The sequence below is a fragment of the Dromaius novaehollandiae genome, chromosome W (genome assembly GCF_036370855.1).
Source record: "Dromaius novaehollandiae isolate bDroNov1 chromosome W, bDroNov1.hap1, whole genome shotgun sequence".
NCBI classification, from domain to species: domain Eukaryota; kingdom Metazoa; phylum Chordata; class Aves; order Casuariiformes; family Dromaiidae; genus Dromaius; species Dromaius novaehollandiae.
In genome coordinates, this window is record NC_088130.1 from 61,086,021 (window position 1) to 61,103,100 (window position 17,080).

General features: G+C 45.3%; 1 protein-coding gene across 3 annotated transcripts in view; it reads left to right on the top strand.

Annotated features, from left to right (window-relative positions):
• The window catches only part of LOC135324300 (protein FAM219A), a 102,414-nt gene that overhangs the window by 40,946 nt on the left and 44,388 nt on the right, over positions 1 to 17,080 (top strand). For all 3 annotated transcript variants that reach the window (XM_064500264.1, XM_064500265.1, XM_064500263.1), the window contains exon 2: positions 15,786 to 15,885. In XM_064500264.1, coding sequence (XP_064356334.1) covers positions 15,786 to 15,885 — 100 coding nt within the window. The remainder of the gene's footprint in view (positions 1 to 15,785; positions 15,886 to 17,080) is intronic.

Here is a 17,080-nt window from a genome sequence, read left to right on the forward strand (position 1 = left end):
AGGCTACTGCAGAATCGGGAAGAATTTGGGGTTCTGCAACAAGAAAGAAAGGGATAGTGAAAATACTGCATTTATTTCTCCTTGAAGAAGCAAATAAGAGGAGGCATGCTAAAAGGAGGAAAAATAATAAAGGAGACAGAAAAAGAAGATAAGGGTCTAGTGGACGTCCTGACTCCTACTCCAGAACACAAGATATTAAGAACACTCGGGAAGACTGAAAGACGCAGATTGCAAAGCTGATTTAGTGGGGTGACTGAGAGAGGCTGGAACAAGAACCATTCCCCTACGGCTTATGGACCCACTGGCACAAGGCACCGTTTACCAGAACGGGAGAGTTAATGAGTAAGGAGAATACCAGGATCTATATTAAAGTAAAAATAAACAGTCTGGAAGGGATACAGACATTTGTGTTTCAGCACTTCTGGCAGCCCTCTAATTATCAGGGCTTAAAAGGGAGCTTTCCCAAATACTACCTTGTTTTGGGTGAATGAGCAGGCTTTTGGTAAGGTTGAGCTAAAGCATGATGAGGCTGCTGGTCTGATTTGTTATGGTAGCTTCTTTGCACTTATTTCAGTTAATGATCCCACTCTCTCGGCTATCATCAGAGAATGGCCGTATGTGCAGCGGGGCTGATACTGGCAGAAAATCTAACAGGGTTACAAGGCGGTACACTAATAAATACCAGTACATCAGCTGGGGAAGGGGAAGCTTACTGGCTAAAGAAGGACACACCAGTAGCACACGCAAAATGAAAAGATGCATAAAAACTGCTAAGTTAAGCCTCCAAAAAGGCTTGATTTGGACTTAATGCGCTACAAGAGTGCATGCTTATGTAATCCAAGGCCATTTCGCTCTTCAGATGGACAGGGTTCAGTTCACAAGCACCATATTTGTATTTTGCTGTAGCCTCATTGCTCCTGTAGGGTGTCTACATCTCATTTACTGCACACTAGTCAAAATTCCATCTGCAAGCCAAACAAATCATTTTGTGGGCTGTTCTGTAGGGTTTGGCACTACAGATAGCGTCTGAGTACTTCACGAACTCTTGGGTTATCTCTGCAGCCCTCCTGCTAGGTGAGAGGATGGATGAGAGCCTCACGAGATCCTCCCAGCCCTCTCAAGATCCCTTCCAACAGTCTCTCATGTGATCATGTGGCTGGACAGATAAAGGGCTCAGACAGGTAGTGCTTAAGTCCCGAACATCGTTTGGATTTTCACTGCAGCATACCTATGGTCTGATGATTGGGTTTTTTTCTTCCTGGTTCATAGCTTTTTGCCTTTTCATAGCTGTGCCTTTTGCACAGCTCCACTGACTTAGGTAGCAGTTGCAAGCACTCAGCAAATTGCACCGCAAGGCTATGAGCCAGGAACCGGCAAAGGAGGGAGACCTTATTAGTGACGCTTTGGGGGATATCTGGTTGAAGAGGTTTGACACATTTCACATATGAACTCCAAAGTAAAGGTCCCGGTTCTCTAGGACAGCCCTGAGTTGCATAACCAGGAGATCGTCTTTCCTCCTGTGCGCTCTGCTCCCCTGTTCCTGACACAACTTGCAACTTCTGCAAGAAATCAAGTACTTGGGCTTCTGTTACTTCATTCATCTCCGGCATAGGTCCATCCTGTCCCCTGAATTATCTGAGGAAAAGGGACTACATGAGTATGTCCTTAAAGACTGTTTTGTAGCACATAGGTTGAAGGGGCTCAAATTAGACTGCAGTGGCTGTATTTGAGAGCTGGGCTAACCAGCCCTGCTCGTTCTTTCTAAGTTAGGTTCCCTGCCATTTTAACAGAGGAAAATGGAATAAAAACAAATTCTGTCGTGCTCTTGCACAGCAGCACCAGCATGGCTTGGGGCAGACTCTGAGAGTGCTCAGCTCTGTGCCACAAACCTTAGCTAAGACCAGGCCCTGGAGACAACTAGATTCCTAAATCCCATTGATTTCTGTTGATTGCAAGGGATCTCCTAGGATTTTAATGCCAAGTCAATCAGGGGCCAATTGGGAGAGTAACAGCAACAGCAGACTATTGTCTTTTGTGTGCACGAACCCTGGAAGAGCGTGGAGATGCGTGGTATCACAGATGTCTGCTGACAGCTATGTCCTGTAGTGTTTACAGTCCTGTACGGCTTTTTCTGGCCGTGTGTGTGTATTAAAAATATGAAATATATATAGTATGTATATTTTAGATCAGGCTGAGAGAAATTTCTGGAGTAGAAGATTTAAGCCCACAGAGGAGACATTTGGCAAATGAAAAAGCCTATCAAAATGAGCAGATTTGATCAGAGAGAAAAGCAGACAAAACGAACCCTCTATGGCTCATAGCAGTCTGCCTTCCAGCGAGGCCTTCGGGAGCCCAAGTGCAGGGCTTTGGGCTTGGTTCATGTCTCTGTGACAGAAGGAGTGGCCCAGGGGGACCTGAATAAACAGCAGGAGCCAGAGAGCATGTGTCTGAGCCTGTCCCTGGGAGCTCGGATCATTGCAGTCCCTTTCATCTCCATACCCACAGAAACGGCTTCCCCCAAGCACAGGGTGAAGGTGATCCGATTTGGCTTTTTGTGCATGCAATGAGCTTCCTTGACCTCCTGTTCCCACCTCATGGGGAGTTTCCTCTCGTGCTTGGCAATATGGTGCATCTCCTCAAAGGGGGCCAGGGCCAGATGGCTTGGTTTAGGCTGATAAAAGGGGCTGCCTTCAAAGGAGAACTGAGGCGGAAGCTGTTCGGCCTGATCTCTCTCTCTGGTGCTGCCCACGGGAGGCTGAGCAGACAGGCTGCACCCAAATGCAGCCAGATGGAGACCAGCTCCACTGCAGGAGGGAAATGAATTCCTCTTTAAAAACGCTCTCTTCATGCTATTAGATGGAGTCTGGCTGCCAGTATTTCAAACAATTTTCACACAGCCAAGTTTATCTCAGTATTTGAGTCATATTCTGGTCTTTGCTCCGTTTGCTGCGTCACGTGAAAGATGACAGCACTGAACTATCTTCTCAGGGGCCACATAGGAGCGTGGCAGGTATTGTGTGTACCACTGGGTTCAACCTGAACATGGTAAGATACTGGCCGTGCTTGTCACGTCCTATCCGCAGTGTCTGGCAGCACCGCGACTGCCGAACACCTTGCCGAGCTGAGCCCCAGCTGGCTGTGTAGGGCTGTCATCATCTCCCAGCCCTCTGCGGCTAATAAACCGAAACCCTGCGATAGCTGAGGGAAACAGAGGAACAAGCTTAGCTTCCCTGCTTTCCATAGGGGAGAAGATAAAAGCTGCCGCTTCCGGAAATAAAAATGTTTTTTCTTCAGGGATCTTCATTTTGCACTTTCTTTCAGTACTGGGCAGGGGAGCATCATGTCTGGTCTTTGGAGACAAACTAATTCATAAGCTGTATTTATAAAATCAGCGATTTCCCTTTAAGTCAGCTCCTGTGCCTTCATCTTGGCTTCCCTGATTAGTCGCATAATGAGGATATTTCTAATACAAACGTATCAAGGGAGAACTGAGCCAAACAGCATTTTATCAGAGGAGAATCTGTATCCCCTTGCATGCTAATTAGGCACCGAGAGGCAGACTTGGAGCCAGGGGAGGCATGAGGTGAGCTGTGATTTTTTAAAAGCTGAAATGCTTTGTGCCCTCAGAATTTCTTGCACATGGCTTGAAAGCCTTGCCAGGGTGGAGTGCGATTTGAGCTCGCCCCCAGCCTTCGTGTTCCCCTCCCCTCAGACGTGTTTGCCTTGCTGCTGATTCTGCTGCTATTTGCAAGGTTATTTCTGTCACAAGCTTGGCTAAACAGAAACTCTCTCCTTATAAATATGGAAATCGGATGATTGAGCTCTCCATCTCTTGGGAGAAGTTCAAAGCGTTGCGCTGAAGAGGAAGAGGCTGCTGAGCACTCTGCTTGGCGGCTTTATTTTCTGTACTCAGCGAGAGAAACCAGTAACATATTATTACTGGAATCCATCTCTGCAGAATGGGCAAGCGACCTCTCAAACCAGGTGCAGGGCAACATGCTGATGACCTTCAACTAGAGCCCGAGCTGAGCACAGCAAGGTGAGGAGAAGAGCGGAGAGCATTGCTGCCTGCATCACGCTGTCCTCTCAAAGGCTGTTAGTGTTACCAGCCAAATCTCTCTCTGAACTCTTCAGCCTGGAGAAGGGGTTGGGAAGCAGTGCTGCAAGGATACAAAAGCTTGGGGAGAATCATGGGCTGTGGCCTTGAAAATATATATATTCATATATATATATATATGTATATATACACACATAAATATATATATACACATAGATGGCTTGGCCAGACAGTAGCAGAGGGTTACGTTCTTCCCAGTAGAGCAAGCCAGCAGCACACAGCTTTCTCGCTCTCCATGGTGCAGTGCCCCACTCTGTCCAGGCTGATGTGGTGTCCACCTCTGAGATCTCTGCCTGTCTGCAGCATGACAAACATGGTTGGTGTGTGAGCCTTGGCCAGCTGTTCCTCCTTTGGGTTACATTGGAAGAGTCTGTGTTTTTAGTTTTGTTAAACAGTTTTGAAAGCCACTGAGCATTCATTATTTCTGAGAAGACTCTTGAAATCTCCATTCAGGAGTGATGGGTTTCCACGCTGCTCCTTCAGGGCTTTGTTTAGATCTCGCTTTACAATCTTTCTCCTTCCTTCTGTTTTCTCAGTGTCTTCCTGGGGCAGAGGTTGCTTTGGTGTTGAACAAATACACATGTATTTGCTCTTCCCTTCAGCCTCCTGACTTTTTGCCTTTGCTGTGCAGCCTTCCCAGGGTGCTGAGTCCTTGAGATTTCCGTGCTGGTGACTTCTCCTTTTCCTTGAGCCAGTTTTGTGCAAGTGGTTGAAGGAAGGCATGGTGATTCCCTGCTGAAAGTCCTCATGAGATCCCTCCATGTCCTTGATTGTGAGAGCATGCCAAGGAAACTGGAGGCTTACAGACTCAGCTTGTCCAGACAGCAGCCTGCCCAAGATGCCTTGCATTGAAGAGCTACAGGTCTAGCAAATGCAAACTAGGTGTGCAGTGGAGAAGAAACCCTATGGTTTGGACACAAATCCAGAGGCTAAAAAAAGGTTTTGCACTTCTCACGTATTTCATTTTCATTCCAGAAGTGTCCGACATCAAGTTGACAGTTGACAGATGGCATTTTTAGTTGCATGGGTCTCCCCATTGATTTAAGACATCAGTCAGAGTACGTGCAGAGCCAGACACACCTGCACTCTCAGAAAGGCAGAGATTTACTAGAGAAAGGAAAGCTGAAGAGTGATTACTGGAAAAGGAGTGAACAGGAGGAGCAATCAAACAGCTCAGAAAAGGATCTAAGGAATGTATAGAAGAGGCCAGAATATTCCAGATGCAAAAGGCAAGGCCTCGTTCATCTTATGTGTATAAGAGTTGAACATGTCAAAGATCAGCTGCCTTTCTTAAAAAAAGGTCCTAACTGTTACCTGGAAAAGAATAGGTGGCCCCAGAGGTATGCTAGTAATAACTGTGCCATTGCCGCACTGATTGGAGCTCTTGGTCTGTTGAAAGGTATGGATGTGGGACCATCCTGGCCTTTTCCTGCTATTGTTCTCACTGCCAAACATGCTGAAAGCTTAGCAAGGCAGGATTTGCCATGTTGGATCCAGTGCATGACCTATGAAAATGTTTGTCCAATCTCCAGGGCATTGGAGGGAACTTATGTCACTGGAACTGGACTTTCCTACCGTCATTTGTATCGTGCTGGGACATTTTTGTCAGAATACATCATCTCTGCAAGACCTGCCAGAGCCAGCCAACATTTTTAGTGTTACCTTCAGGCAAGCTTTGGTCTCATCTGTCATGTACAGCTGGAATAGCCTAGCTTTATGCAGGGAGGCCTGAGGCAAGAGACGCTCGGTATGCCAGTTCTGCATTGCTCATGAACGTGGCATTTCACCAGTGATGGCACCACTTCTCTTGCGCTTTCCCAGCTTGTTTCTCTGGGTGTTAGCCATCCATGGCAAGGAACCACAGCTCCTCCCTGCCATGCAGAAGAGTCTCTGGTTGTCTTTGTTTCAGGTGGAAAATGCACTCTTTTAAAATAGTTTTGTTCTTGGTGATGCTCCTTTAAGGCCTTGGAGTAGTGAAGATGGGATGTGCATTTGGAAGAAGCTCTAAACACTAACCAAGGAGCATGAATTCAGTCACTAACAGATCCTGCTGTGGTCTCACTTGGGCAGCCCTAGGGCCGTGCAGAGCATTGGTGCTTTCTGTAGGGTATGGCTAGAGCATGTAGCCGAGAGCCCAGAGTCCTGTTCCCGCCTGCACCCTCCACACTGTGACCTTGGGCTGACACACACCTTAACTTGTAATCATTTTTAGGATCTCCTCCCTCATGAGCTGAGGTTTAAAGAGCAGTTTTAAAGTTGTTTGGGAGGTTTTGAGAGGGATCCTGGTTTGGACACATGCCAGTTGCTAAACTGGCTCTTATTACAGCCCCTAAGGAATTTCTCTGTGATGCTTTGATGCTTTATTGCCTTGAAGACCCATATGGCTCATGTTGGACCTCAGATCTAAGGCTGTATAATCAGAGGGGCAAAAGGAAAGGCATAATGCCCTCACTTATGTGCATCCTTTACAGGGAAGGAAATGTTTTGGTATTGAAGCATCCTGAAAACATACCTCAGTTAATGGCTGCTTTTAAATAGTTATTGCATGCCAGCCGGTGGGCTGCAGGCAGTGGGGAGTGCAATGTGGCATTTCTCTGATTTGCAATGTTAATGATCCAATTTAAGTCTTATAAAGTTAGCACAAGATGCCAAACCTATAAACGGCTGTGATAATAGTGATGGTGCTTATGTGCATGAGAAGAGCCTGGAGGGAAATACGGTGTTAAATATACTCTGTCATGATTGAAAGGAAAGGACCAGGGGCTGCTTGTGCGGTTGGTTTCTCTGAGGGGAATCTAAGAGGAATCATGTAATTACTCCCATTTTTCTTTCTTGTCCCTCAGCTGCTTTCCCAAACTATTTGTATACTTACTGACTTGGCACTTCCTCTGTTATATCAGAGTCCTAGGATTAGACATACGTGATCATCTAAAAAAAAAGAGAGAGACTCTCCTCCCAGTGCCGCAAATACCATTTTGATTAGGAAAACAGACATCTAAAACTTTGTGTTCTTTCCACTGCTTATGCCTTTCTGTTTGTTGCAGTTTGTTCAGCTTGAAAGGGAAGTCAGGCAGTCTCTTCCCTGCCAGGGTTTCGAGGGAGCCTTTCAGCCCAAGCACTGCAGCACAGCAGTGTAGGCCTGCGCTTCTGTTGGGTACCCGCTTTAAGCAAAGCAAAGAGCTGATGTCCTCGTTACCTTCCAGGGAGTTAAGCTCCACCTCACAGGTATGCAGGGTGCAATGTAATTTCAGTGCTTTTGAATATGCTCTTCCATTCTGCTGCAATTGAATTAAGAAGACTTGACATTTTAACCATGCAGCAATGTTAACACTGCTGGCTTTTCAGTTACTGAAAAATAATGACTTCAGATGCTGGTTTGACTTATAATTATAAATGGATCTGGTTCAAAACCTGGATCCTGTAGTGGATATTGCAGGCCTAATTTTCTACCGTTAAATAAGATCTGTTCAGCAGCTGCTCAAAACAGAGGAAAGAAAATGTTGTAACTGGTGCATTGGCAGAGCTAGTAGAAAGTCAATAAGCAATTGTTTATTGCTTTTTAAAACTGAGTCAGTGGCTCTCAATGTATTTCAGTGCATCATTCGCTGTGTCACCAAAATGCCACTTATTTTCACTCAGGTAGGAGGTGGCGATGCTGAGATAAGTGGTTAGTGTTTTGAATCCAGCAGTGTGCACATGTTGATGCAAAGTGCAGACCGTGGCTTCCTGGGAGCCTGCTGCTTTGGTCACCTTGTGATTCTGGAGCTGCCTGAACATGCAAGACTCAGAAAAATGATGCTTCCTTCCTATTTCAGCTTACTGAGACGGAAGTGAAGGCCAGTTACAGTCCTTGAAAGTGGATAGGGAAGTTCGGAAAACCTCTTATTCCCAGGATAACCTGGTGTTCTGCATAAATGAAGCAGAGTCCTCTTCTCTGAAGATGGATGGGGGAGAGAGTGGCTAGGGGCACTGCAGATCATCCTGAGGGCAGGTTGGAGAGAGAAGATTGGAGCCTGGATGTATATGACCTCTGTCATTCCATCTGGGATGGGTCCTAGAGAGGCTGGCAGGGTATTGCAGGATGGCTTGCCCCAGCCTGGATGGATTAGTGGTAGGATACTGCAGGCTTAGTGCAGTGTCCTGGCATCAGTGTCCCCCTTCACTATTTGAAAGAGTTTGCAGTCTTTCTAGGCCGAACTCTGAGTACCGAAGTCCTTTCCCTGTGCTCAGGGCAGACTCAGTGTGTGCATTTGCATGCCATAGCGCTGATTCCCTGAAAAACAGTGCTGGAGCATAAAAGGGATATTTTGTCTTTGAGAGTTGTTCAGAAACATAGCACTGCTGACTCCTAGGTCAGGGGAGCATTAGTTGCTTTGTCAGCTGAGTGTTGTCTGCTGTAAACCAGAAAAATTACAGAACATAGGTTACCTCACAGCCACTGTAGATGACTGTTTCCACTCACTTCTGGCCTACTATTTATCTAAGTGTGCAGGCATGTCTTCTTACCAATTCCCCTAAGTCATTTCTCCTCCCAGATCTTCTTTTGCATAAATACAAGGTCTGCCTTTGCTTATGTTGTCACTTGGAGGTGTCAGGGCTGTAGAAACCTACCCCTGCCATGCTGTTCTGCTTCTTCCTAACCAAGCGTTTGGCTTATGAGTTCTACAGTTTTATACTGAGCTTACTGGACCTCTGGTCTGACTCAATAAGACAATTTGTATATCCTTATTTGTTTCATATTTCATATACATGTGAAATTTCTCTAGAATTTGAGAATTTTTCCAAAGGCCTACATTAGAATCTGAATTCACAAAAGTAGTATGAGCTCTTGAAGCTTTTTCTGTTATTTAAAACCATTTCACTAAGACTCAGATCATTGCTCCACACCTATTAAATGTTCCACAAGAAAATAATAAAAAATCCAAACCAAAACCAAATCCTTGTCTTCAAATACATAAGAACTATATGCTGGACCATAGTTAGCTGGCAACAAAAATGAATCTATATCCAGGAGGAAAAGGATGAAGAAGTTGAGTAAGACTAACAAATAGAGGAAGATAGGAAGGAGGGCTGAATAGGGGCTGCCAAGATCATGGACCCTATCACCTTGCTCCAAAGCCAGATCACCTTGCCCCAAGAGCAGATCACCTCTGTTGACTTTCTACCTGACAAGCCTGTTTGTGACCTGGGCTTGAAATCCTCCAGGAATAGGGATTCCACGGCTTCATCACACAATTGAGCAACTCCTCAGGCTTACTTTTGTACAGTTTTCCCATATATTTCCTTGCAACCTTGATGCAATTTAAGGTACTCATTTCTTGTTCTCTTAATCAGAAACGTGAAAAGAAAATTACTCCTTTTTTCTTGGTGGCAGCCTTTTCTATATCTGAAGACAGCTGTTACATTCCTCCTTAGTGTTCCCATTTCTTCTCAAAACAACTCAGTTCTTCCAGTGTTCCCTGATGGTCATAACTTCCAGCTTTTATCCTTGGGGGAGCTGAGGGGATCACAATTTTCTTGAAATATGGGCTCCAAAACTGAATGTTTAAGCTGGGGCCTGTGGGATGCGGAGTAGAGTATGGGAGAGCCTTTTGTGAGGTTTGCAGGTTACATTCCCGCCTGACATCCCCCTCTGACTGCCTTCCTTTCTCTTGCAAAACATGCCATTACTGACCATTGTTCAACTTGATGCACTGTAACTCTCATATCCTTTGTGCCTCTCCTTTCATGCTGTTTTTCGCATTGACTATGTATGTCTTGGTTCCCGGTGTTTTTCTGAACACTCCGTGCTTATAGACATTTAATGTTTGTACTGTAGTGATGCTTAGAGGCTGCAGAGGCCTGTTGTCCAAAGCACTGTATGAGTGTGCTTATACATACCCGCCTATGCACGTCAAGGTCCCTTCCCCAGAAAGCCTGCTGTCTACAGCTGCATTACAGCTTGAGGCAGAGTGAATGTGCAAATGGCATACCATTTTTCTGTTCTTGGGGCAAAGAGATTGAAGGCATAGATATGTATTAGTGAGAACAATTTCCTACCCTAGGAGTCTGGGATGACAACACAGGAATGACAGAAACCCCTCGGTGACCTGAATGTACCCCCTGTATTTGGGGTACACATGGTTTCTCACTACTGAGTCACTTGCTCGTGCACAGAACATTTATCAAATTTTCAAACTCCATGTTTGACTTGAAAAATAAGCAAAACACTTGAGCCTGTCCTTTCTTGTTAGCATTTGTCTGCAGCGTGTGACCCACATGGGCAGCTTTGGAAAGCAGGAGCCTGCTGAGCTGCGAGCACTCGCTGTGGGCTGTCGCACAGACATTGGCACCAAGGCTCCCGGGGTCTTTAAGCTGAGCAGCGGAGGAGAGCAAGCACATCATCAGCTGGTACTGGGGGAAACAAAGTAATGAGTATTCAGCTTGTAGTGATTCAGCTCCTGATAATCAAGCCAATGCATCTCAATTGTATAGAGAAGTGATGGGTAAAGCCCTATATATTAGATCTTTCCTTGAGATTTGAGGGTAAAGGCAATCTTCTCCCTCTGCCTTATCAAAAACCATCTGCTTTGATGGTAACAGAATTTCTTATAGAGACCAGAGTAGTGAGCATTTTTCTGTGGCTATAAACATGACTGATCTTGAGGATTGGGAAGGGTGGGCAGATAGAGATATCTGTTTTCAGCTATACTTAACGTGCAGCTGAAAGCCGCAGAAACTGTGTGCACCAACTCTCTTCCTCGTGCACAGGGGTCCTGGGGCAGTTACAGGGTGGAAGGCAGAGGGCTGTTAAGCTTGCAAGATGTCAGAGGACTGTGAAGGAAAGGGAAGGAAGTTGCATTTTCAAAGGTGCTGTGAGGGTGTGGTTGTACCTAGAGCCCAGCTCCATTGCTCAGGGTAAAACACTGCCCAGTTTGCCAGTTGTTTGGTGTTATGTCCCACCACGGTCAGCCTGGGCTTTTGGGAAAGGCAGATGGTGATAACAGTAAAAAGACTATTGGCCTGGTACATTACCGCAAATGTTGCGTTTCTTGGTAAGTACTGCAAAAAGGGAAGGGGGGGGGGGGAAATGGGAAAAGAAGAAAAACCCCACTGAGAGTCCCATATTCCTTAAACTCTTGATTTAAGTGGTTTTGGCTTTTCCCTGTGCCTATCCATACCAAGGGTTCACACTACTTCTGCTCCATGAAGGCTCTCTGGAACTAATTTCTGATGTTCAGAAATGGCATATTGTACACACGGTAGGACGCTGCTGTACTAGCAGGAGGGCAGAGTTTTCAAGCTCCATTGTGCCAAGCCTACAGAATAAGCCAAACTAGTCAGGAACTGCCCCGCCATTTGGATGCTGTGGTTGTCCATGCCTAGTTAAGCTGTGAGCCTGTAGGGAGAAAACTTTGATTAAACTCTGGCCCCAGCCAAACATTTTCGCCGTGGCCTGATTGAATGTATTTTTTCCCTAGGAACAAGGACATAAGGAGGGCTCAGGAAGAGAAAAAACTAAAATGTATTAAATTCCCAGAGCCATTTAGAGCCCCTGCAGCTGCAGCTCGGCACTTGCCTTTTGATTGGGAGTGTTGTGTTCCACCTAGTGAGCAGAGAGAAATCCCATCATCTGGCCTGGGACTGGTCACACCGCATAGCTATAATTTTGACATTGGGGTCTCAGCTGAATGCCTCAGTCTAGGGAGGCTTGTAAAAAAATAAAATAAAATCACAAAGTAAATTCTAATAGCAAAAGCACGCGGTGAAATCTCAGTGTGCTCATAGGCATTCACAAGCAAAAGCCTAATTAGTCAAGTCAATTTTTCTCTGGGTAGATCAGATATATATAGCAAAATGCACGCGTTCAGGAGGCACAAAAGCAAAGTGTGTTCATTTAAAGAGGCAATTCCAGCCGAACTACCCTGGGAATTCTGTCATTCTCGCAGTCGGGGTTGTTACTATGGAGTCTTGTGCGTTGCTGCAGAAGGTATTACAAGTGATGGATAGGAAATATGACAGGGCTTCAGCGCTCGCAGGCTGGGGTAAATACACTCTAGCTTTAGGGACACTGTCTCTGGCCCAGCTCAGTTTTCCTTTTACTTCCATTTTAAGCTTTAGAGGGAGAGGGCCTGGCCTGTGCACTGCCACGATGGTGGCTCAGACTCAGTGGTACCTCTGTGATCCCTTCGCATTAGTAATACATCTGCTGCGAGGCAGGAACGTGTTCCCACTCGAGTCTGCTATGAAGGTGCACTTCACAGAGCTGAGGCGGAGAAGTGTCATTGCAAATGTTAGAAATGAATTCCTGCTGTAGACTGGCTTTGTTATGGGCTCTGCTGGTGTTTCCTTCATCCCTCTGACCTTACCTGATGTCCAAGTCAGGGGTGCAGCCTCAACCAGTTGTTAGGCCTCCTACGTAGTCGAGGGATAGCTTCAGTTGAGTAGAGCAAGCCCAAGACCGGAGTCCAGGTCCTCAGAGGCGCTTAACATTTCCCCCACTTCCATCTTCCATGCAAACTGACGTCTAATATATCTGGCAGGTTACCCACAAGGAGATGCTACTCTGTCAGCACATCAGTTTCTGAGTAGAGGCTGTTTTCAATTTAAAGGGATTTAAGCATAAACAGTTTAAATGTGAGCTAGTCCAGGGAGCCAGACCTCCTCCTTGCCATGTGAAATGCTGGCTGTGGGCTCCCTGCATGGGGGAGCTCACAGGTCGGAGTGCCTGACCACGGAGGTGAGGAAGGCAGCATGCAGCCATCGCACCGTGTCCTTTACCATAATATCTCTACTCCCGTGCCTTCCTGCAACCTGCACACAGCAGATTGTGGCTTCAAGGGCTTGCAAGGAGGCATCCAGTTCTTGGAGTCACGCTCTTTAAAAACAGCTGTATCCTGCCTTTTCCCAAAGCATCAGAGAAAAGGTACTCATGCTGGAAGCGTGGGCTCGAGTCATGGGCTGCCAGTTAGACCACCTCACACATCCCTTTCAGCAAAGTTCTGGCATGGCTGAGAAACCACTGTCTTTCCTGCGATTTGGCCATTCCCAGGAACATCCTTTCATGCAGCCTGAATTCTGGTACAGCCCCTTCAACCGGGTGTATTTGAGAGACCGATCCCATGTTACAAAGATGCTGAGAGAACCAGTCTTCAAAGGAGATCATAGAAGAGGTTGACACCAAAAATAAAAATGGCCATTTCAGCTCAGATTAAAGGTCTCACCTACCTCAGTGTCCTAGCTCCAAGAGATCAACAACAGGGTGAAGCTGTAGTGCTGCCCCCCAGTTCACCGTCCAGCCTCCAGGGATGGGTGGCTTAGGGGCTGCCTGTGCCAGAAGCAGTGCTTTCGTGTTTAATAGCCCTTGATGGATATTTCTTCCATTCATTTATCTCACCCTTTCCCGAGGCCCTTTTAGCATCCACAGTACTACGTCATCTGTTACAGGGAGAAGTACGGTGTTGGTTTGCAGCTGCTGCTGTGTTAATTGCCACTTGATAATGCCATTTCGGTCTTGTGTTGTAGAAAAGAAAGGCGAGCTGATCCTCATTCACATTGGCATCCCCCTCAGGATTATTTAGACTCCTCTCAGATCCTCCATCAACTGTCTCTTCCCAGCTGAAGGGTCCTAGTCTTAGTTGGTCATCTAATGGAAGACACTGCACAGCTTTGATTATCCTGGGCCCCTTGTTCCAAACCAAAATGTATGAAAATGTATATTGCTCTTGGGTTGGCAGGAGGATGGGAAGTACTGAAGATGCAGGCACACTCCTGTGTACGCGCTGTTGAGGTTTTCTGCATGACCTCTGCTCCTTTCCCGATTTCTGACTTGTTTCACTGCTGTTTAGTGCTGAGCTGATGTTTTCATAGAATTGTCTGCCATAATCCAAATCTCTCCTTTGAGTGATAGTAGATAGTAGAGCTCCTCATTTTCATATGTAAAGCTGGGATTTTTTTTTTCTGTGTGCCACACTTCACTTTTATCTTCATTTAATTTCAACTGCTGTATTATTGCTCAGTCGTTCAGTGTTATTAAAGATCTGATATTCCTCTTCATAAAAGTAGAACTTTTAACTTAAAATTCATGTGATTCATCATTTATGCCTAACTGTGTTCTCGTGGAGACTACCTCATTTGTTTGCAACCTGCTCTAACCTAACAACTGCCACATTCCTCACAGCAGTGGCTGCATTAAGGGAAAAAATCCCGTGTGGTTAAAAGTTATTTATTTTGGATCGTTGAATGTAAAGTCTTGTAAGCACTGTCCTTTTTAAGCACTGTCAAAAAAAGTCATCTGGAGAATTCAAAGGAGCAGAGTTGTGGTAAAACATTACCACCCTACACATGTTATTTGACCAGTTTCTATGAAAAGAGAGTCTAATTTGAAAATCATATTTTATTTCATAAGCACAGTGTACTATAAAGAGCTAATGTGCACTGCAAAGAGAAGGCCCTGGGGAGGAAGGGACAGTAGTTCACTGAGTGATTTTTTTGCTGAGAGTAGAGAGGCATGGTCCCTTGCTTTGAAACTCTGGCTTCTTGCATACAGGGGTCTGTGCCAAATCGCGGGGTGCATTTTTATAAGAAAGTCTGTAAATGCAAAGTCTAGAAACTGAGAAATGCAAAATCTTAATTAGGCAACTTGGAATAGTGTTTCTAGTATGTAGTTTCTGAAAGTTTCTTCCATTTCTTCTGAAGTGATGGTTTCTTCAGATATTTGGACCTAATACTGGATATATGTTTTCCCTGTACAGCTACCTATTATAAATGAGATGGTTATATATATATACATGCATATATACATATCTTCAATTTAATTTCTAGCTTCTAGGTGGGAAGTAGTGGATACATTTGACAACCAATTTTAATTTTTGCTGTGGTGCTAAATATAGGCAGTTCTAACGTGTTTGAAGCTTTCAGTGAAAGGACTTTAATATTTTTATCAGTGGTGGAACTGCCTGAATTGGTAACTTGTGCATTAGAGGATTCAGAGAGAGACTATACCACAGAGCACAACACTACTTGGATTAGACTGGCTGCAGGTAGGCCTGCTGGAGCAGGCTTTGTGTCTTGGGAGCTTTTGTTTTAGGGAGGATTTCAGTGGTGATGTAAGGTGCTGTGTTGACAGATACTGAAATTAATCGTCTCAGCCACAAAACAGGTCTAGCATGGGAAGTACAAACTTCCTCAGTCTTCCCCAAGAGGGACTGGAGGTTGAATTTTCCTACTCGCTCAGTCTTTGTTCCTTCTGAGCTGGACTTTCACACAGCTAGTCAAGAGCTTTTTAGTTTTAATCGTAAGGTTGGCTGGTCCACTTGGAACTGGGCTGAAACTGTAAATGCATCTCATACCAACAGACCAAATAGTCACTGCATGAAAATGGTTTTGGACTACTGCCAGCCCAGGTTGAATTTGAACTGGTGACCCTCCCCTCCATATTATATTCGCAGTATCATCCATCATGTAAGTCTGGTGCTGAAAGCTGACATTTCCAGGGGTCTTCAGAGCATATGCAACGTGCTTCCAAAATTCTGTCTTTTGCCCCTAGATTTCAGTCATTTGAAACACAAACATATTCTCTGTTCCCTCCAAATGTAGGTGGGGACTCCCCTAACAGCCGGTTAGAAAAATGACTGCTTAACTCTTTTAGCTAAACCCTTCTGTTTTGTTTCATTTTCTTTCTTAACAGGATCCAACAGCTGCATCAATTTCGGACAGAGATTGTGATACGAGAGAGGGAGAGACTGTAGCCATGAACTATAAGCCGTCCCCACTTCAAGTAAAATTAGGTGAGTCTTTGTTGATGGAAAATGAAAATGCTGTATCCAGGGCTTGAAGTATGGTGTGGTGCTAGTGCCGTCATATGCAGATCTCCATATTTATGGTTGAGCATGCCAGCTCAGCTCAAACAACTCACAGAGCAATTTGTCAGTGTGACCCTGCTGCTCAGAGAACCAACCTACAAACATTCAAGGGCCTTGTGTTTTGGGATGGGGTGGAGACTCTTTCGAAGGGAAGGCATAGTTTTTCACCTCTGCAGACTTTTATCAAGGTAATATCAAGGCTCGGCCAGAAAAAGAATGAAGATAATGTAGAAGAACTGTAAAAAAAGGAGAGAAGACAGGATGACTGTGGGCAAAAGGGAAAGGATCAGAGGCTCAGACCATGACCAGGAAAAGACAGAGCTGTTTTACTGTGAGGTGGAGGGGTTTAGGTTTGTAGAGGTTCACACAGAAATACTCGTGCTCTTTCTGAGCAGTATTTTTGAGGTTCTGTAAGCAGAATCATGTTAGCACAATACACCGCTTCCTTGCAAGGCTAATGCTTCCAGGAGGACAGCAATCCACACTGTTCTGCTTCCAAAACTTGAGCCACTGTTGTACCACACAGACTCAAGAACCTTACAAAAAACAGATCAAAGGAATAGTGTGTTTTCTGCTCCGATCATGGATAAGAGATGGGAATCTAAGCTGGGAAAATTTCCAAATAGGAGCAGGAAGCAGTACCCTAGTTGTCCTTCACATCAGAACAAAGGATATTGATAGGACACTGCTGGAACTGATTGAGGGTGACTATGCCATGTTGGGGAAGGCTCTAAAAGAAGTGGATGCTCAGGTGTTCAGTGAAATAGCTCTAGCCCCTACAGAATGAGTGACAGTGAAGGTGAGCAGACAGCTAATGTTAGAGCAAGATTTAAGGAAGTCTGAGCACTGGCATATGATAATGAAGAGATTTTCTCAGTAGACGAGTTTTACCCAAGGACCTGCAGCACTATTGCAAACACTGGTGTTGGCCTCATTGATAAGAGGAGCCTTAAAGAAACACCAGGAAAAGGCTAGGAAGCACTTGTGTAATCTTAAAGCTTTGCCTGAGTACATGGGAACAGAATAATCAGGCAAATCTGGACATGGCAGTGCATAAAGGATTATCACAGAGTGGGCCAATGGTCAGCAAAGGGAAAGAAAGCATTAGGTGAAGCAAGGT